The 18834-nt window shown below is 40.1% G+C and overlaps 1 protein-coding gene across 1 annotated transcript in view; it reads right to left on the bottom strand.

The window, feature by feature from the left end:
- ap1ar (adaptor related protein complex 1 associated regulatory protein) overlaps nucleotides 1-18834 on the bottom strand; it is a 93994-nt gene that overhangs the window by 44602 nt on the left and 30558 nt on the right. Inside the window, exon 2 of the mRNA XM_078542865.1 lies at nucleotides 5484-5532. Coding sequence (XP_078398991.1) covers nucleotides 5484-5532 — 49 coding nt within the window. The remainder of the gene's footprint in view (nucleotides 1-5483; nucleotides 5533-18834) is intronic.

Below are 18834 nucleotides of genomic sequence, written 5' to 3'. Positions count from 1 at the left end.
ATTCAAAAGTAGTAAGACTACATGTAGACAATTGGGACCATAATGTACTGCAATAATTCAAATCAAATACATGTCAAGTTTCCCCATGTCTACACATTCAAATAAAAAGACACATCTACTAATACAACCAGCTATCTGAATTCAGAGATCCATTAATAGCATCTCTCAATAGTGACTTCTAGTGAAATAACTCCATATTAATTTAGGTTTTGTTCTGTGTCAGATTACCATGATAGGGTGGATTGCAGACAAACAAACAGCTGCTGCCTTCCACTGTCAACTGGTGGAACAATTTGGATGGGGGATGGTGTGCTCATATGCTGTAGTCAGAAAGGGAGTGGTAATGGTTCCCTTAGGAGAGGCAGAACAATGGACCCGAGGTTCCACATGCCATCCAAGAATGATGAAAGCGGTATGACTAATTGTATACTGGGGAGGCAGCAGTGCTAGTCAGGCAGCCGCCTTCTTCAGATGGAAGAGGAGGAGGAGGAGGAGGAAGACCAGGAGAAGAGTTCCCTAACACTTCAACTAGAGTAGAATGCTATCACAGGCTACTGAGATCCACACACAATCTGTACCATTCCTCCTCTGAGATCAGTAAACCACTCTTAACTGTCATGGGTTGTACACTTTTTCTGTCTAATTAGATAATATGTCATATATAAACTGTTGCTTCTTAATTAATAAACTATCTTAAAATTGCTTACAAATAGTCGACTGCCTATCTTAGGTAACTGTGGCCCTGAATCCCAGAATCTTACAATTACTAACACTTTATAGCGAGTTGTGCTGCTCATATTCCATTCACAAGAAGCCTGGAGAGATTTAGAGTCCTTGCCTAGTGAGATTTAGGGTCATCAGTTGCCTAATGACTAGCTAGTTACTGATTTGTTTTTGGTGTGGTGGGGAGAGACTCTCTATGGGGTTGAGGCGATTCCAAGATGATACACTTGAGAAAGGAGGCTGAAAACAAAGTCAACCCTCTGTGGCAGACTGGATAATCCAATATCTGAACCAGGTAGGTCTGCAATGCTCCAGGGAACAGTTGATGATTGAGCAACCGGTAAGAGTCATTAACGGTACCATACTGGAATAAACCAGTCACAGGGATTCTTGACACTCTGCTCTAAATAAGCCTGCAAGCCAATGGCTTAGAGCCTTTACTGGATAAACAGTGCTAGATGCTGGTACACTGCAGCTTTATCTTCAGCTTCAGCACAAAACTACCTTGTTCCAAATATAGTAAACATCAGGATTTAAAAAAAAATATTTTCTTCTATATAAATAGGGGAGTTAATTTTAACAAAAACATTTCTTCCACTTTAAGATCAGAAGTTTAGGATATATTGTAGCTCTCAAACTGGCAACAATGCTATAATACATTAGATACATCACTTGAGGTTTTTTCCCTAAAGGGTTCAAGTAATTGATACAAAGAAATGTTTATTGCACAAAACTGCACTGATTAATGAGGTTAGTTATTTGGCTCTTCCTGTACACAGTACACAACCTTCATATGCCCTTCAAATGATAAAACAGCAACAATTTGAAGGGCAGCCGTTTGATAATGAGCTTGATAAGACACCTTTTGCACTAACATGTAAAAATTCATACACAGCTGCTGGCAATGTAAAGGTTTACCACAGATACTCCACTATTTCCCTCTCTTTCTGCTGCCCTACCACCCACCTGCCCCAAAAAAAGTGGCACACAGTAGGTGAGGGTCTTGCATGTTACATCTTATACAACATGAATGAGCGACATCAGCAAAACATTTTATTAGTCAGTACAGGTCTTGATGAAAGTTATTGACAGTCAAAGTGTGCTTCAATGGTGAAACCCTCCATAAGAAATAGGTGCAGAAGGCCACACAATTCGGGCCTGCTCTGCCATTTAATACAATCATGACTGATTTTCTGTCTCAACTCCACTTTCCTGCCCACTCCCCATATCCCTCGATTCCTGAGGAGAACAAAAATCCCCCGATCTCAGCCTGAAATATACTCAACATTGGAATATCCACAAAGCTCTAGGGTAAGGAATTTCAAAGGTTCACAACTCCCTAAGTGAACAAATTTCTCATCTCACTCTTAAATGATTGGCTCCTTATCCTGAGACTGTGCTCCATGTTCTGGATGCTCCAATAAGGGGGAAAAAATGCATCTGGCCTGTCAAGCCTCTTTAGAATGTTGTACATTTCAATGAGATCACCTCTCATTCTCCTAAAATCCAGAGGCTACAGAGGTCCAATTTACTCAGCCTATCATAGCACAATACTCTCATCCCACAGACAACCCTCTTATCCCATGAACCAATCAAGTGAACTATCGCTGTGCTACCTCCAACGCAAGTATATTCTTCCTTAGATATGGAGGCCAAAGCTGGAGACACAGTACTCCAGGCATGGTTCTCACCAAAGCCTTGCACAAGTGCAGCAAGACTTTCTTACTCTTGTGTTGCAATACCCTTGCACCTTATTGAATGCCTTTTGGAAATCCAAGTATACTACATCAATTTGCTCCTCTTTATTTATTTGATGGCTAAAGAGTAATGTGCTGCAAGAGTAGGTCAGAGGCTAAGAATCCTGCAGTGAGTAACTCATCTCCTGACTCCCTAAAGCCTGTCCACCATTTACAAGGCACAAGTCAGGAGTGTGATGGAATATTCTCCACTTGCCTGGATGAGTGCAACTCCAACAACACTCAAGGAGCTTGACAACATCCAGGACAAAGCAACCTGCTTGATTGTTTGCAGATAGGGTGCCATTCACTCCCTCCACCACCAATGCACAGTGGCAGCAGTGTGTACCATCTACAAGATGCACTGCAGCAATCACTAAGCGTCCTTAGGCAGCACCTTCCAAACCCACGATCACTACCATCTAGAAGGACTTGGACAGGAGACACATGGCAACACCACCAACTGGAAGTTCCCCTCCAAGCCACTCACCATATCGCTGCTCCTTCACTGTTGCTGGGTCAAAATCCAGGAACTCCCTCCCTAACATCACTGTGGGTGTACCGACACCACATGGATTGCAGGGGTTCAAGAAAGCAGCTCACCCAACACCTTCTCAAAGACATTTAGGGATGGGCAATAAATGCTGGCCTAGTCAGCAATGCCCACATCCCATAAATGAATAAAAAACAATCTACCCTACTTGTTATCTCATCAAAAATCTCTTAACAAATTTGTTAAACACGATTACCATTTCATAAAACCATATTGACCATATCTGATCATAGTATGATTCTCTAAGTGCTTTATTAGGTCTTCCTTAATAATGGATTCTAGCATTTTCCCGATGACTGATGTCAAGTTAACTGGCCTGTAGCTCTGTTTTCTCTCTCCCTCCTTTCCTGAATAATGGTGTTACATTTGTTAACTTGCAATCTGCAGGGGCTGTTCTAGAATCTAGAGTATTTTGGAAAATCATAGCCAGCACATCTCTGCAGTTACCTCCTTTAGAACCCCAGGACATAGGCCATAAGCTCCTGAGGATGTGTGCCATGACAACAGATCATAACCCCGAATTACTTATGAACTTTTAAGACAGGCTTGTGTTTTTATTTAAAAGAAGGACCTACAAACAAAAGCTGGCTGAGAAATAAAGTAACCACTTGCTGGAAAATTCCTATGTGGATTACACTTGACCAACTGGCCCAGAAAGAACGGAATGTTACACCTAAAAAAGTGTCAAGGCCCAATTCAGTCAGATACACTTCAAAGGAAGAGATGTAATGCAAAAACTGAACAGTAATCTCCTATGGTTGTGGAGATAATGGAGGCTGATTACTATCTCAGCAGAAACCATCTCCTGTGAGTTATATCCCAGACTGTGGACATGACGTGAGTTGAAAGAAAGAAGTTTCTAGGCGAAAGACATGTTTGTCTTTTCCCTTCCAGGAATACACAACAAAAGGGGTTAAAAGACATCTGCAACCCTGGTCTCTCGTGTTCTAGCTCTATTGTGCTAGTGCTTGCTGTGAAGGTCACAGCTGAAGATCATCCAATAGACATCCCTGCACTTGCAGGTAAAAAAAGTCTCTCTCTGATTGCTGGAAGCAAATCACAAGTCAGCAAGGCCACAGTTGAAAAGGAAACAGGACACCTCTTTCAGCTAACCTGCAGAACCAAGAATTTCCAAATCAACTGCTCAACTGTCAATGTCAGGGCTACCAGAATCACCCAACTTAACAGCTGCAAAGTTTAACCATCTACTCCTCGTGGACAAGCCGAAGACTGATTCATACATCTTTTTTAACTTTTATTTTTGGACTCACACACAGATCAGAAATGAGAAGTATGTGTGTCGTGTTTTCATTATTTTTTTCTCACATTTTAGTAACTAATAAACTCACTTTCTTTAACTCAAGAAAGTCTGGTTAAATTGGCTCCTTTTAAAACATAAATACATTTGGACTGGGGAAAGGTATCCATGAGGGAAGAGAGCCTTTTAAAATTAACCTTGTTGCGACCAACCGAGGATGTTGAATAAACAAGGGACACCTGTTCATCCCTCCTCAACTGGGAGCATAACAAATTGGGGGACCTCACTTGTGGGCCGGTCATAACATGTGCCAGCTTTTAGTCCCTTAAGCCTCTCTTAACACTTTTTCTCTACTGATATTAATTACTTTAAGGTCTTCATTCTTATTAGTCCTTTGGTTTCCCTCTATTTCTGCTATGTAATTTGTGTTTTCTACTGTAAAGCAGACACAAAATATTTGTTCACTGTCTCTACCATTTCCTCATTCCTCATGATAATTTCTCCTGTCTCTGCCTCTAAGGGATTAATGTTTACTTTAGCTTTCTTCCTTTTCACATACTTGTAAAAGCTCTTACAATCTACTTATATATTCCAGGCTAGTTTATTCTCATATTCTATTTTTTCCCTTTTTATCAACTTTTTGGTTATCTTCCAGGCAACAAGAGATCTCCTGACTGACTCCAAAAGTTTTAAAAATGATAACTAGAAAAATTGACGATAGAGTGCAATGTATTATTGCGTAAAAGTAGATTCAAGACCTTGTGTAATCTGAAGCAAGATTGTGCAAAACACAGAAGTCTCTATTAATCATTCACTAACAGCTGTTGAAATATTTTGGTTTTTTTGGGGTGGAGGAAAATAAAAATCACAAAATTATGCCAATATATTTCAAGGGTTTGCAATCAGCAGTTAGGTTCACAAGAACTGGACTGATTCTGAGATTATTCCTCCAAGGCATACTTAAGCTTGCAGCAGAGTACACTGGAAGTTGCAGACCTGGACACTTCTTAATCAATTTGACACACATAAATACTAATTACTAAGAATAGCAACATTAGATGATAACATTGGCCATGTTCAAGTGCAAAATCCATTGTTCACCATTGTTTAACAATACTTGCTCATTCAGCCATCTTTGTCACTGCATAGTATTAGTCAATAAGGTCAATGGTGTGCAAGACAGATGATGTGTAATAAATGGTATACCACATACCTCTATAGTGAAGTGCTCCCCAATAGAACTTGTTTTAAAATACTTTGATCTAGAGGAAACAAAAAAAGAGGCTTTAAGTTTTGCTTCATAATTATGTCACTGGGACCTAATGGCAGCCATAAAACAATGAACATTGTGTCTGACACAGTATAAAAACTAGATGAATAATAGTCTAGATGATGGTACTTGATAGTCATAGTGAAATTCCGCAGAATGCATATTATACATTTTTGGTTATTTCTTTTGGGTGATGAATTAAACGTTTCCTCCAACAATTTTCTTAGTAAATCAATTGTTTATTATACATTACCAACACAATTTCACTCGTTGTTAATGTCACCATTAGGCTCATTTATCAAAGCATTAAAGAATAAAACCAAATCACACTTAAGACAATAACCTGCTTTTTTGCTGTATCTTAAATCTTTCTTCACCACAAACTGTTTCCAACATGACTACAATCACTATCACAGGGATCACATCCATAATCATCAACATTTTAGCTTATACACGTAGTCATGTTCTCAACAACATCTTGCAATTTCAGAGTCAAGAATTTCAATCCTTTTCAACATTGGGACTAAACTATCCACACAATATGGTGTAGGGACTAAAAATTGGAAATACTGTTAATATAAAATAAATAGACAAACTGAATATGCAGAACCACCAACTATCAGAAAAACTGCTTTCATCATATGCCAATGCAAAATACAGAAAGCACAATTTGAAGGGCAAGAAAGAAGTGTCTCAAAGGTGTAGCAAGGTTATTGAAGAAAGCTTAAGATCAGATTCACATATTCCACAACTGGAGTTAGCACTAGGAATAAAGGACTGTGCATACGCTAAATAGGTTACCAGAATTACTAAATACACAAAATGCATTTCCACTTCCTTTGAGGCAATCTGTTTACACCACATTATACAGTAATATACTAACAATGCTTTAAATTAACATATTACCAAGTTCGGAACTCTCATTGTAGAGTATGAAGGAATCTGCACAGTAACTCAAGCAAACCAATGCTCAAATGTAGCTGAGATACTAGAAGCTCCACAACTGAGCTCCCTTTTTCTGTGTGCATGCTCAGTTGTGTTTTGTACCTGCAATATCAAGTCAGCATGGCACAGCCTTCGGAGTTAACAACAATAATATTAACAAAAAACTGCGGATGCTGGAAATCCAAAACAAAAACAGAATTACCTGGAAAAACTCAGCAGGTCTGGCAGCATCGGCGGAGAAGAGAAGAGTTGACGTTTCGAGTCCTCATTCTGTTGAAGGGTCATGAGGACTCGAAATGTCAACTATTTTCTTCTCCGCCGATGCTGCCAGACCTGCTGAGTTTTTCCAGGTAATTCTGTTTTTGTTTTGGAGTTAACAACAATCTTACATCAGATATCCTTCGTTTGCAGGAGTCCTTATTTTTAAAACTGTCATTATACATATTTTTATGTATAGTAGTTTTAGCAAGGCTGTACAAAAATCATAATTTGGCCAGATAGGCTTGTTCAAATGGTGCTTTTAGCTGACTGATGAATTTTGCCCAGTAAATAGAGTGCTAATATATTCACACAAAACAAATCTGTTAAATTGTGTATTTATTTCTATACAAATAAACCACATACTGAACATTCATCATTCAAGAGTCACTTAATGAGAACAATGATTGATGCCTGGACAATTAAAGCTTCTGATTTAAGGCAACAGTCTCTCACTGCATTATGGGAAAACAATGTGCTGTCTCCCACTTGAGCTACAAATAACTGAATTTTGGATATCAATGAAAAGGCTTCTTAGAACGCGGGAATTTTTGCATGTATAGGATCGGGTGCGTGCCCATTACCCACATCACACGTTATAGCACATGTACAAACAAAAGGATTACTGAAATCTTGCTCCTAGGACTTGGTCAGGGATCCTCAATAGGAATATCATTGTTAAAGGAGAAATAAACCGATCTGGGACCAATGTTCTAGTGAAAAGGGTAAATAGGGTGGTCAACAGGACTTTAAACTAGAAAGTGGGGGAAGGGTAAAACTCCAAGAAGTATGACTAATGGGAAACAAAGCAGCAGGTTAGCATGTGGGGGGGTGGATTCAACTTCATGGAAAATTATGAAAAAACTGAAAAGAAAGAAGAGCCCAGGAGAGGCTATTAAAGTCCCCAGAACACAAAATAGGACAGAGTGTTTGGAAAGGGCTAGGAATCTAACTTCAAGCACATCAGATAAAGGGACGACAATGAGAAAGGGGACAGGAAATACAGGGCTGAAGGTGTTGTATCTGAATGCATGCAGTATACGAAATAAGGTAAATGAGCTTGTGGCGCAGATTGAAATTGGCAGGTACGATGTGGTGGGCATCACGGAGACATGGCTGCAAGGGGATCAGGACTGGGAGCTAAATATCCAAGGATATACATCCTATCGAAAAGATAGGCAGGTTGGCAGAGGGGGTGGGGTTGCTTTGTTAGTAAGAAATGAAATTAAATCGATAGTAAGAAATGACGTAGGGTCGGATGATGTAGAATCTGTGTGGGTATGTGCTGTATCCTTTCCGCAGATGCTGTCAGACTTGCTGAGTTTTTCCAGGTATTTCTGTTCTTGTTTTGGACTCACACACAGATCAGAAATGAGAAGTATGTGTGTTGTTTTGTTTTGGATTTCCAGCATCCGCAGTTTTTTGCCTTTATAAATGCGCCATTGTCTAAAAATAAGGGATTGCTCATTTAAGACAGAGACGAGAAAAAGTTTTTTCTCTCAGAGGGCCGAGACACTTTGGAATTCTCTTCCTCAAAAGGTGGATGAGGCAGAGTCTTTGAATATCTAAGGCTGAATTAGATAGAATCTTGATGAGCAAAGGAGTGAAAGGTTATCAGGAGTAGGCAGGAATATGAAGTTGAGGTTAAAATTAGATAAGCCATGATCTCATTGAATGGCGGAGCAGGCTCGAGGAGCCAAGTGGCCTACTCCTCCTCCTAACTCGTATGTTTGTATGATTGTTGTACCTCTCAAACCTTTCACTTCTCAAAAGAGAACTTGGGAGTAGTAGGCTGTAACTATGAGATATCATTCTTTATTGTGTGCGAATAAATCGGCTCCCACAGTATGCCATGGTCTGGATGGTACATCAGTAGCTACAATCTCCTCTGTCTGCTGTGTACTGCTATATTTTGAAAGAATTATGTCTACACGCATTGTATGCCAATGTCTTTGTAGATATCTATCTAGTACGCAGCTAACCTGGCTCTGAGCTTCTAGTTCTCTATTCGCATGTGGGCTTCATGAACCTTCTGGAGAAATTCTCCTTCCATTATTTTTGATATGATTATTCTGGATCGGGCTAGCAGAACGTTATGTTCTAGTGAGATGTCACCTCTCATAGTCCATCCAATATTACCATATTATGAGCTGTGTTTGCTGTGTCTTTTCAGGCCATCCTTGGATCACTTGCTGAGAAAGCACCTGTAACTCATCTTTGCTGGTCTCATCTCTAATTTGATCCCATTTCAGTGGTGGTATGTTCACTAGGTGATGGATCTTTATACCTAGATCTTTTATCTTGTGTTTTCCCTGTGGTGACAGCCGAGATAGGGCATCTGCTAGCACCATTTCTCTTCCTGGCTTGCATTACAGAGTGAAGTTGTAACTTAAACCTCGAGTAACCTCTGCAATCTTGCTGGAGCTCCACAGATTTTTCTTGTAGATCTGCTCCAATGGACGATGATCACTTTCCAATATGAACTTTATCAGAACACAGCTCACCTCTGTCTGGTGTGCCCAGCATTCCAATTCTGTCACCTTCACAACACATTTGTCTGCATATAGCTTGATCCTAGCTTTCCTAGTTCTCTCCATGGCTTCATGTAGATGGTAGTCATGATCTTTTCCATCTACACCATAGATCTGGATAGATAGATCAGCTATGCCGACTGCTCCTTTACATCCTGTTTGTCTATCTGCTGCTCAAACACATCCTGGCTCACTAAGGCCAGGAGATAGACACAAGAATTTGTACCAATAAAACTCTGTTTTGAATGTTGTCAACAGCAAAGATTCCTGGTCAAGCTTCATGTTCCAGTAGCTGTTTCTGGCAACAAGCTTGCTGAAACCTTTTGTAATGCAAGTGCTGGCGTGATCTCTTCCAGTGTTGGAATAGGGTAGCAATCCCTCTTTGTTTAATCAAGATCTTTGAAACCCAGGCAAATTCTTAGCCATCCATTTGGCTTCTCTCTTACCACAATGGAATTTACCCAATCTGTAGGCTCTGTGACTCTGGCAATCACTTCCTTTTCTTAGATGGCTTGGAGCTCTCTTTCAAGCTTTCCTTTTAGTTCTATTGGCACTTTATGTGGGGGTGAATCACTGATTCCTTCACTGGATCAGAAGTGATATAATGCTCAAAATCTTCAAAGCATCCAACCATCTCATCAAAACACACTGGATACATTTGTACCAGACCTTCCTTGCTTCTGATCGAAGGGTGCTTTACAATGGGTGCACCAATGTTACCTCTTTCACCTCATGGTTTATTAAGACAAGCTGCAGCTCTTTGCAACTGCTCAACCTCAGGGTAGCAGGATCATCTGTTTCAGTGATGTACAACATACAGTTAACATCTTTTCCTTTGTGTCTCCCTCAGATTTGGGTTGTTCCTAGCTGTTGAATCTCACTTTCTCCCATAAGTCGTTAGCATGACGTTGCTCGGTTTCAGGAGCATCTTTGCTCAGATAACAATTTTCCTTCCAATTTTCAGAAGATTTTCTCATACAGTCTCGTGCACTCATCTCTCAGCTATTGAACAAATTTAATCCTTTCTATCCTGCCCACAAAAGGATGTAGCTGACCCTTTCCTCTTTGGTAATGCCTTTTAGAAGGCTACTGAATGCCAATCTGCACTTTTGTTCAAACTTTTTAAATGCTTCTATGACATCAATCTCGGCATCCTTGTAGTGGCCATTTTGTTTTCTCACGATTCATTTTTTTCTTCTGTTTCTCTGTTACTAATTCAGGTTGATTTTTCTCAATCTAATTCAACATTAAATCCGTTTAAATGTTTGAGTCTTACTCACTGACACCTGCTGCCACCATGTTATGTCGTCTGGGTCACAGAAGTTCAAAATAATCACATTTTTAGACCTGGATGTACATCCACATAGCAATTAGTTCATGAATAATGTAACAGTACAATAGTGCTCATTTAGATGCCCACCCGAATGCTGCAGCAGGCGGACCTCGAGTGTGCAATGGAGACTGAGGTGTTTCCCCATTGCACCCCACCCCACCCTACCTGAAAAATTCGAATTATAAAGGTGAGAAAAGAGCAAGTGGCAGTTGAAATTTGTCCCCCTTAGGTTTTGAAGTAATCAGGTTATAGATTTTAAATATCTGTAGGTCAAAGATCATTTCATTTCGTAATGCTGTTTGAAATAATGTTAGATCCTGTTCATGTATGTGCATCTAGTTCATTTGCCAAGGTGCAAAGCCTTGCTGCGCTAAGCACAAGGCTAAGATATTTTATCCAAATATTGAAGGAAAAATTTTACAAAAATAGCAGCGTTTAACATTTGCTTTTGAGGAAAGATAATGAAAGAAACACAAAACCAAGAGCCTCAGGGTTCTGGTGATGTTTTTAAAATTCAGGGTCAGAGCAAGGCCAATGCTGCGAGGTCAGGCAATAACCTCAATGGGCAGCACAATTGCAAAGTTCCCGAAGGATAAGGCCGCAGCAGCTGATTCTGTGGAGTCAGGCGGGAAAACTAAAGTCAAAGTTACCAGACCCAAGAAGGCTGAGAGACAGAAAGGGACTGTCGATTCTTGCATAGAATGTTTGGAAGTAATGTTCCTAGAGTCAAGAGAGGAGAGCAAGCAGCTGAAAACTATGGTTGAAGCTGTGTGCGCAAATAACATTTTCGTGTCATGAAAATATAATAATTTTCATAATGTTGTTGTGATTTTTTGTAAAGGTAGGTTAACAGTGGGGTTTGCATTAGTTTCTCTGTGTGGATGTGGGAGGGATTTAATTGAATTGGAGACAGCTGGTCTGGAGCTTTTGAGCTATCAAAAGGGAAGCTAGGTTTGAAATGCTAAATACGTAAATATGGCTGAAGTTTTAGAATGTGAGGTGCGAGGAACATTTGCATTTTTAGATAAATTAGGTTAGTTTAAATTTCAAAGAGATGGTAAGACGTTACACCTAGCCATAAGAAGCTAAGCCAAACACTGTGTTTATTGTTCCCAAAGGTTACTGATAATATGAGTACTATGGAAGATTTATATTATGAGAAAAGTAAAGTTGCAAAGACATATTGGAACAATAGAATTTACATTAAAAAGGGAAAAACATGGATAAAGGAGATGAGGTTATGTGTAAGGTGGAAGGCATTCTAAGATCTAACACAAGTGTGAAAAGCCTCCAGCCTCTAAGAATCAAGTTGCTGTCTACAGGAACAGAAGCTAAGGAAACTCACTGTGAATATCACTGTCCAGCGTATTGTGCGCTTTGCTTGGGTCTGTTTAATTCTACTTGTTTTACTGTTGCCTTAACGGAGGTATAACTGGGAGTCAGATTAATTAGGGGAGTTAGGATTTATTATAATAGTAATTTGTACACCTATGTACGTGCTTAAAATTTTTAAAATAAATAAATAAATGTTTAATTTAGTTTTGTAAAAAACCACTAAGACTCAGTGCACTCACTACTGAATTCAAGGCACGCATCTCGAAATAAAATAAAAATTGCAAAACAGTTGTGGCAGCTGTTTCAAGTTTCCCTCTGGGATTTGAGCAGCTTGGCATTTACCATTATCTGTGCCATAACAGTAGTGGCAGTGCCAGTGGGCGTGATGCAAATCAGTCACATCAGACAAGAAGAAGTCACTACACTCAAGCAGACCTGCATGGAGGCTTGGCTGATTATGAGCAATACTCTGACTGAATCTCCTATGATGTATATGCTGAACAGGAACATGGGAGCACTGGTTATGAGTATGAATATGATTATATCAGGACCTCAAGTGGAGCAATCACTGAAGCAGTAGTTCTAGATCCAAATTCTGATGAACTACCTGACACTGATGGGTCTGGATCTGGTGCTCCGCTGGTCAAAGATGGATCACACATGGGAAACCAATCGGCTGTTGGTGTCAAAATTACAAAACAGCATGAAAAACAATCAATTGGTTTCGCCCCCAGGTTTGTGCCCCCCTCTGAGGAGGGAGACTTGCTGAATGATGAACATGTGGGAGTGTGAATTTTCTCTTAACAAGTCCCGTAGAGGAGAAACACATGTTGGAAACATGCCTGAAGTACCTCAAGCCAGGTAACTGCAATTTGATAGCCCCAAAGGTGAATCCTTTGATTTGGGTAAACCTGAATTACTTTATCTGCATTTTGGAAATGAGGCTTCAGAGGTGCCAAAGGCCCCTTGTGAAGGGGATCACAGCTTTCTTGAAGGCGACAGATGATGGTACCCTTAGTGAAATGCAACAGGATGCTATTGCTCTGCTGGACAATGCCAAGCTGAATCAGCTCAGGAAAGACCTCATAAAGCCTGATCACAACCTGAGATACACACATCTGTGCAAACTGACGGTAAAGACAGCACATTGGCTGTTCGGAGGTGATTGCCATGAGACTGCGAAATAAATGGACCAGGAACAAAAGACAGCAGGTTTGATTAGAGGCCACACTCAGCTCAGCTACAATGCACATTGCAGTCCTAAGGCAGGCAGTGCAAGCAGGCGTTTTCCTCGTCAGAAATACCAGGATGCTGGATGGTTTCCACTCAGGGGGAAAGTACATCAACCATTTTTAGGGGTCAAGCACCATTAATTTATGAAGTAGGTGGACTGAGAAATGATGTGCCCTTCACCCCCCCCACCCCCCCATGATCTTTTAACATGGAATTGTATTGAACTACATCAGAGGTCTATATATTTCACATATATTTTGTTACTGATCACACACTTCACTGACAAGTACAAAATGAAATTTAATAGCTGGCATTGGTAGTTTCATAAACTCTGCCCTCACTTTTAAGACTGTCTACACACACATGAACGGGACCTCATTATTTCTCACTCTACCTACTTCATAAAATGAAGATCAAACTTCTAACAGCTAAGTTCTCATTTAATCTTTCCATTTCTTTAAGTGAATGATGAACCACTTCAAACCTTTTGCCTGCAGCAAAACAGTAGCTTCCTGAACAGCATCAATTCCAGACATGTAACAGCTATACATTACATACAGCTTCAAAACATATTAAAAAAAAGCTACTCAAAAATTTAATTCTTTGCTTGTTAACTTGCACATGGATTTGCTGCTCTGCAACATCTGCATCTATTATATTCCCAGAGCTACTGGAGACTACTTCTGCTGCAGAAATGTCTCAGGCATACCGATGTTACATTTGAGCAGGGAGTAATAATTATAGCACAGCAAAACTGCAAACAACGCTTCTGGTCTCAGTCTTTTAAGTGATTGCATGAAGTAATGGCATACAAAATAAAATGCCCCAAACGGAGTTCTGGTGGACCTAAAATAAACAGCATTTAAGAAATACTTTAACTTTGAATATTTGCGTGCAGTTATTCATTCATGATTAGTGCATACCATACCTTGAACTTAGTTCATCAATGGTTGCAGTAAAAGTGCAGTGTGACCTACAGTAACTGGTAATTTACAAATGCTGATAAGCTGTTCATGGTTGCAATAGGCTTTAACTGTTGGCATTTAGCCCCAGTATTGCTTCAGTGTAGACCTAACCTCACCCATCCAAGTTCTGGATAACATACTGAACAGAATCAACGTAATTTGTCAGTGTGTGGTATTGATTAACATCATTCACATATGAGGTTATTGCAAGTGCCTCGAATATCAACCAAATTATTTATCTCAGAGTAACAGGCTTGCAAACCGTCAGAAGTAGAAAGTGCGATGTGTTTAGCAAATTTGCCATAATAGTTTTACATCAAAACCAAATGAAGATACTATTTTTCCTTACTTTCAAAGAGAAATACTGATTGGCATTCAAAGCTAAATACAGCTCCACTGAAAAAGGTTTAGTGATATTAAATGGTTAGTCCTCGGCCCAATCATCTTAAGCTGCTTCATGAATGACCTTCCTTCCATCATAAGGTCAGAAGTGGGGATGTTTGCTGATGATTGCACAATGTTCTGCACCATTCACGACTCCGCAGATACTGAAGCAATCCATGTCCAAATGCAGCAAGACCTGGACAATATCCAGGCTTGGGTTGACAAGTGGTAAATAACATTCGTGTCACACAAGTGCCAGACAATGACCATCTCCAACAAGAAAGAATCTAACCATCACCCTTTGACATTCAATGGCATTACCATCACTGAATCCCACACTAACAACATCCTGGGGATTACCACTGGCCAGAAACTGAACTAGCCATATAAATACTGTAGCTACAAGAGGTCAGAGGCTAGGAATCCTGTGGTGACTAACTCACCTCCTGACTCCCCAAAGTCTGTCCACCACCTACAAGGCACAAGTCAGAGTGTGGTGAAATACTTTCCACTCGCTTGGATGAGTGCAGCTCCAACAACACTCAAGAAGCTTGACACCATCCAGGACAAAGCAGCCCGCTTGATTGCCACCACATCCACAAACATTCACTCCCTCCACCACCAATGCACAAAGGCAGCAGTGTATACTGTTTACAAGTTGCACTGCAGGAACTCACCAAGGCTCTTTACACAGCACCTTCCAAACCCACGGCTACTACCATGTAGAAGGACAAGGGCAGCAGATGCATGGGAACACCACCACCTGGAAGTTCCCCTCCAAGACACACACCATCCTGACTTGGAAATGTATTGCTGTTTCTTCACTAAGTCATTAAGTCAAAATCCTGGAACTCCCTCCCTAACTGCATTGTGGGTGTGCCTACACCACATTTTTGTTTTATTCACTCACGGGAAGTGGGCTTTGCTGGCTGAGCCAGCATTTATTGCCCATCCTTAGTTGCCCTTGAGAAGGTGGTAGTGAGCTGCCTTCTTGAACCGCTGCAGTCCATGTGGTGTAGGTACACCTACAGTGCTGTTAGGGAGGGAGTTCCAGGATTTTGACCTAACGACAGAGAAGAAACACTGACAACAAATTCGGCAATGTACTGCCTCCTAGTTTGGCTGGCAATATATGGTGACATTTTGTACTATATCTGGAATTAAGTGAAAGCATCACTCAGAATTAAACTGAAAAGTGTCACATTCTGATTTGAGCAGTTCTGTCTCATCACATTATTTTGCACCTATTGAATAATTTAACATGGCCTTTGAGGTTAAGCATAAATAAGCTTTAATAAACTTTACTCTAATAAAGGAGAGCTAGCACGGATTTGTCAAGTGCAAATCCTGTTTAACAAACTTGATTTGAGTTTTTTGATGAAGTAACAGAGAGGATGGATGAGGCAGTATATTTAACGTTGTGCATATGGACTTTCAAAAGGCATCTAATAACGCACACACAATAGGCTTGCTTGCCAAATTGAAACTCATGGAATAAAGGGGTGATATAGGATACAAAATTGGTTAAGGATAGAAAACAGATGTTTGTGGTGAATGGCAGTTTTACAGACTGGAGGGAGGTATAAAATGGAGTTCCCAAGATTCACTACTGGAACCACTACTGTATCTGACATACATTAAATGATCTGGACTTGTTACAGGGCACAACTTTGAAATATGCAGATGACATGAAACTCAGAAGTGTAGCAAACAATCAGGAAGGAAGATAGAATGGTGAAATGGCCAGACACACGGCAGATGTAATTCAGCACAGAAAAGTGAAGGATGATGGATTTTGGCAGGAAGAATGAGGAAAGACAAGACAAGCTAAATGGTACAATTTTAAATTTTACAAATGGTACTAATTTTAATAAAGTGCAAAGAGGGAGACTGGGATGTTTGTGTGCACAAATCTTTGAAGGTGGCAGGATAGGTTTATTGAAGGGCACATGACATTTAGGAAGGGCAGGAAGTTAGGAAAAGGTGGAGGGGTCGCTCTGTTAATTAGTGATGGTATTAACACATTAGAGAGGGATAACTTAAGTTCAGGAAAGTAGGAGTGATTTGGATTGAGATGAGAAATGATAAAGGCAACAAGTCACTTGTGGGGGTGGTGTATAGTCCCCCTAATTGTAACTGCGCTGTAGGACAGAGTATAAAAGAAGAGATAATGGGAGCTTGTCAGAAAAGTACAACAATAATCATGGGGGGGTTTTAATCTACAGGTAGACTGAAAAAATCAGATGGGCACAGGTAGCGTAGATGACGAGTTCATGGAATGTTTTTGGGGTAGTTTCTTAGAACAGTACATTCTGGAGCCACCCAGAGAACAGGCTATACTGGACCTGGTATCGAGCAATGAGACAGGATTAATTGATAACCTTGTAGTGAAGGCACCTCAAGGTAGCAGCAATCATATGATTACATTTTACATTCATTTTGAGGGAAAAATGAGTGCGCCCAAGACTAGTATTTTAAACTTAAATAAGGGCAATTATGAAGGCATGAAAGCAGAACTAGCTAAAGTGAACTGGCAAATGAGATTAAGGGGTATGTCAATAGATGTTCAGTGACAGGCATTTAAAGGGATATTTCAGAATACACAGAATATTTCCATTCCAATGAGAAAAAAAAATTCCAAGGGGAGGGCTCAACATACATGGTTAACTAAAAAAGTTAAAGACAGTATCAAACTTAAAGAAAAAGCATATAATTACACAAAGATGGGTGGCAGGTCAGAAGACTGGAAAGTACAAAGTTTAGCAAAGAATGACAAAAAGATTAATAAGGAAGGGAAAATTGGAGTATGAGAGAAAGATAGCTAGTAATATAAAGGCGGATAGCAAGAGTTTCTATAGATATTTAAATAAGAAAAAAGAGTCAAAGTGAGCATTGGTCCAATGGAAAGAGCATACAGGGAATTGATAATGGAATGCAGGGAGAAGATGGATAAAATCAAACAGGTATTTTGCTCTGGTCTTCACTATACAGGACACAAGTAACAACCCAGAAATAGCTGTAAATCAGGAAATAGAAGGGAGGGAGAAACTCGTGAAAATTACAATAACCAGGGAAGTGGTACTGAGCAAATTCTTGGGGCTGTGGGCTAGTAAATCCCCAGGTCCGGATGGACTTCACCCTAAGGTCTTGAAAGAAGTGGCTAGTGGGATAGTTGATGCATTGGTTTTAATTTTCCAAGATTCCCTAGATTCGTGGAAGGTTCCATTAGATTGGAAAATAGCAAATGTAACTCCTTCATTCAAAAAGGGAGGGAGACAGAAAGCAGGAAATTACAGGCCGGTTAACCTAACATCTGTCATAGGGAAAATGTTAGAAGTTATTGTTAAAGATGTTATAGCAGGGCACTTAGAAAATTTCAAGGCAATCAGGCAGAGTCAACATGGTTTTGTGAAAGGTAAATCATGTTTAACCAATTTATTGGAGTTCTTTGAAGGAGTCAATGTGCTGTGGATAAAGGGGAACCGGTGGGTGTACTATACTTAGATTTCCAGAAGGCATTTGATAAAGTGCCACATCAAAGGTTATTGCAGAAAACAAAAGCTCATGGTGTAGGGGGTAACATATTGGCATGGATAGAAGATTGTCAAGCCAACAGGAAGTTGGCATAAATGGGTCTTTTTCTCATTGGCAGGGTATGACGAGTGGTGTGCCAAAGGGATCAGTGCTGGGGCCTCAACCTTTTACAATTTCTATAAATGACTTGGATAAAGAGACAAAGAAATGGTTGCTAAATTTGCTGATGACAAAAATAGGTAGGAAATATGCTGTGAAGAGGACACAAGGAGGCTACAAAGTGACACAGATTGGTTAAGTGAGTGGGCAAAAATCTGGCAAATGAATATAAATGTGGGCAAATTTGAAATTGTCCATTTTGACAGGAAGAATAAAAAAGATTATCTAAATGGTGAGGGATTGCAGAGATCTGAAATTGAGGGGGATCTGGGTGTCCTAGTGCATGAATCACAAAAGGCTAGTATTCAGGTACAGCAAGTAATTAGGAAAGCGAATAAAATGTTATCATTTATTGTGAGGGTAATTGATTACAAAAGTAGGGAGGTTATGCTTCAGTTGTACCGAGCACTGGTCAGGCCACATCTGGAATAGTGTGTACAGTACTGATCTCCTTATTTAAGGAAAGATGTAAATACAGTATAAGCAGTTGAGAGAAGGTTTGCTAGACTAATACCAGGAATGGGTGGGTTGTCTTATGAGGAAAGGGCGGACAGGTTAGGCTTGTATCCACTGGAGTTTAGAAGAGTAAGAGGTGACTTGATGGAGACATATAAGAT

Source organism: Cetorhinus maximus, chromosome 1, assembly GCF_964194155.1.
Source record: "Cetorhinus maximus chromosome 1, sCetMax3.hap1.1, whole genome shotgun sequence".
Lineage (NCBI taxonomy): Eukaryota > Metazoa > Chordata > Chondrichthyes > Lamniformes > Cetorhinidae > Cetorhinus > Cetorhinus maximus.
The sequence above is the reverse complement of the archived record's forward strand: the minus strand, read 5'-3'. Positions and strand labels throughout refer to the sequence as shown.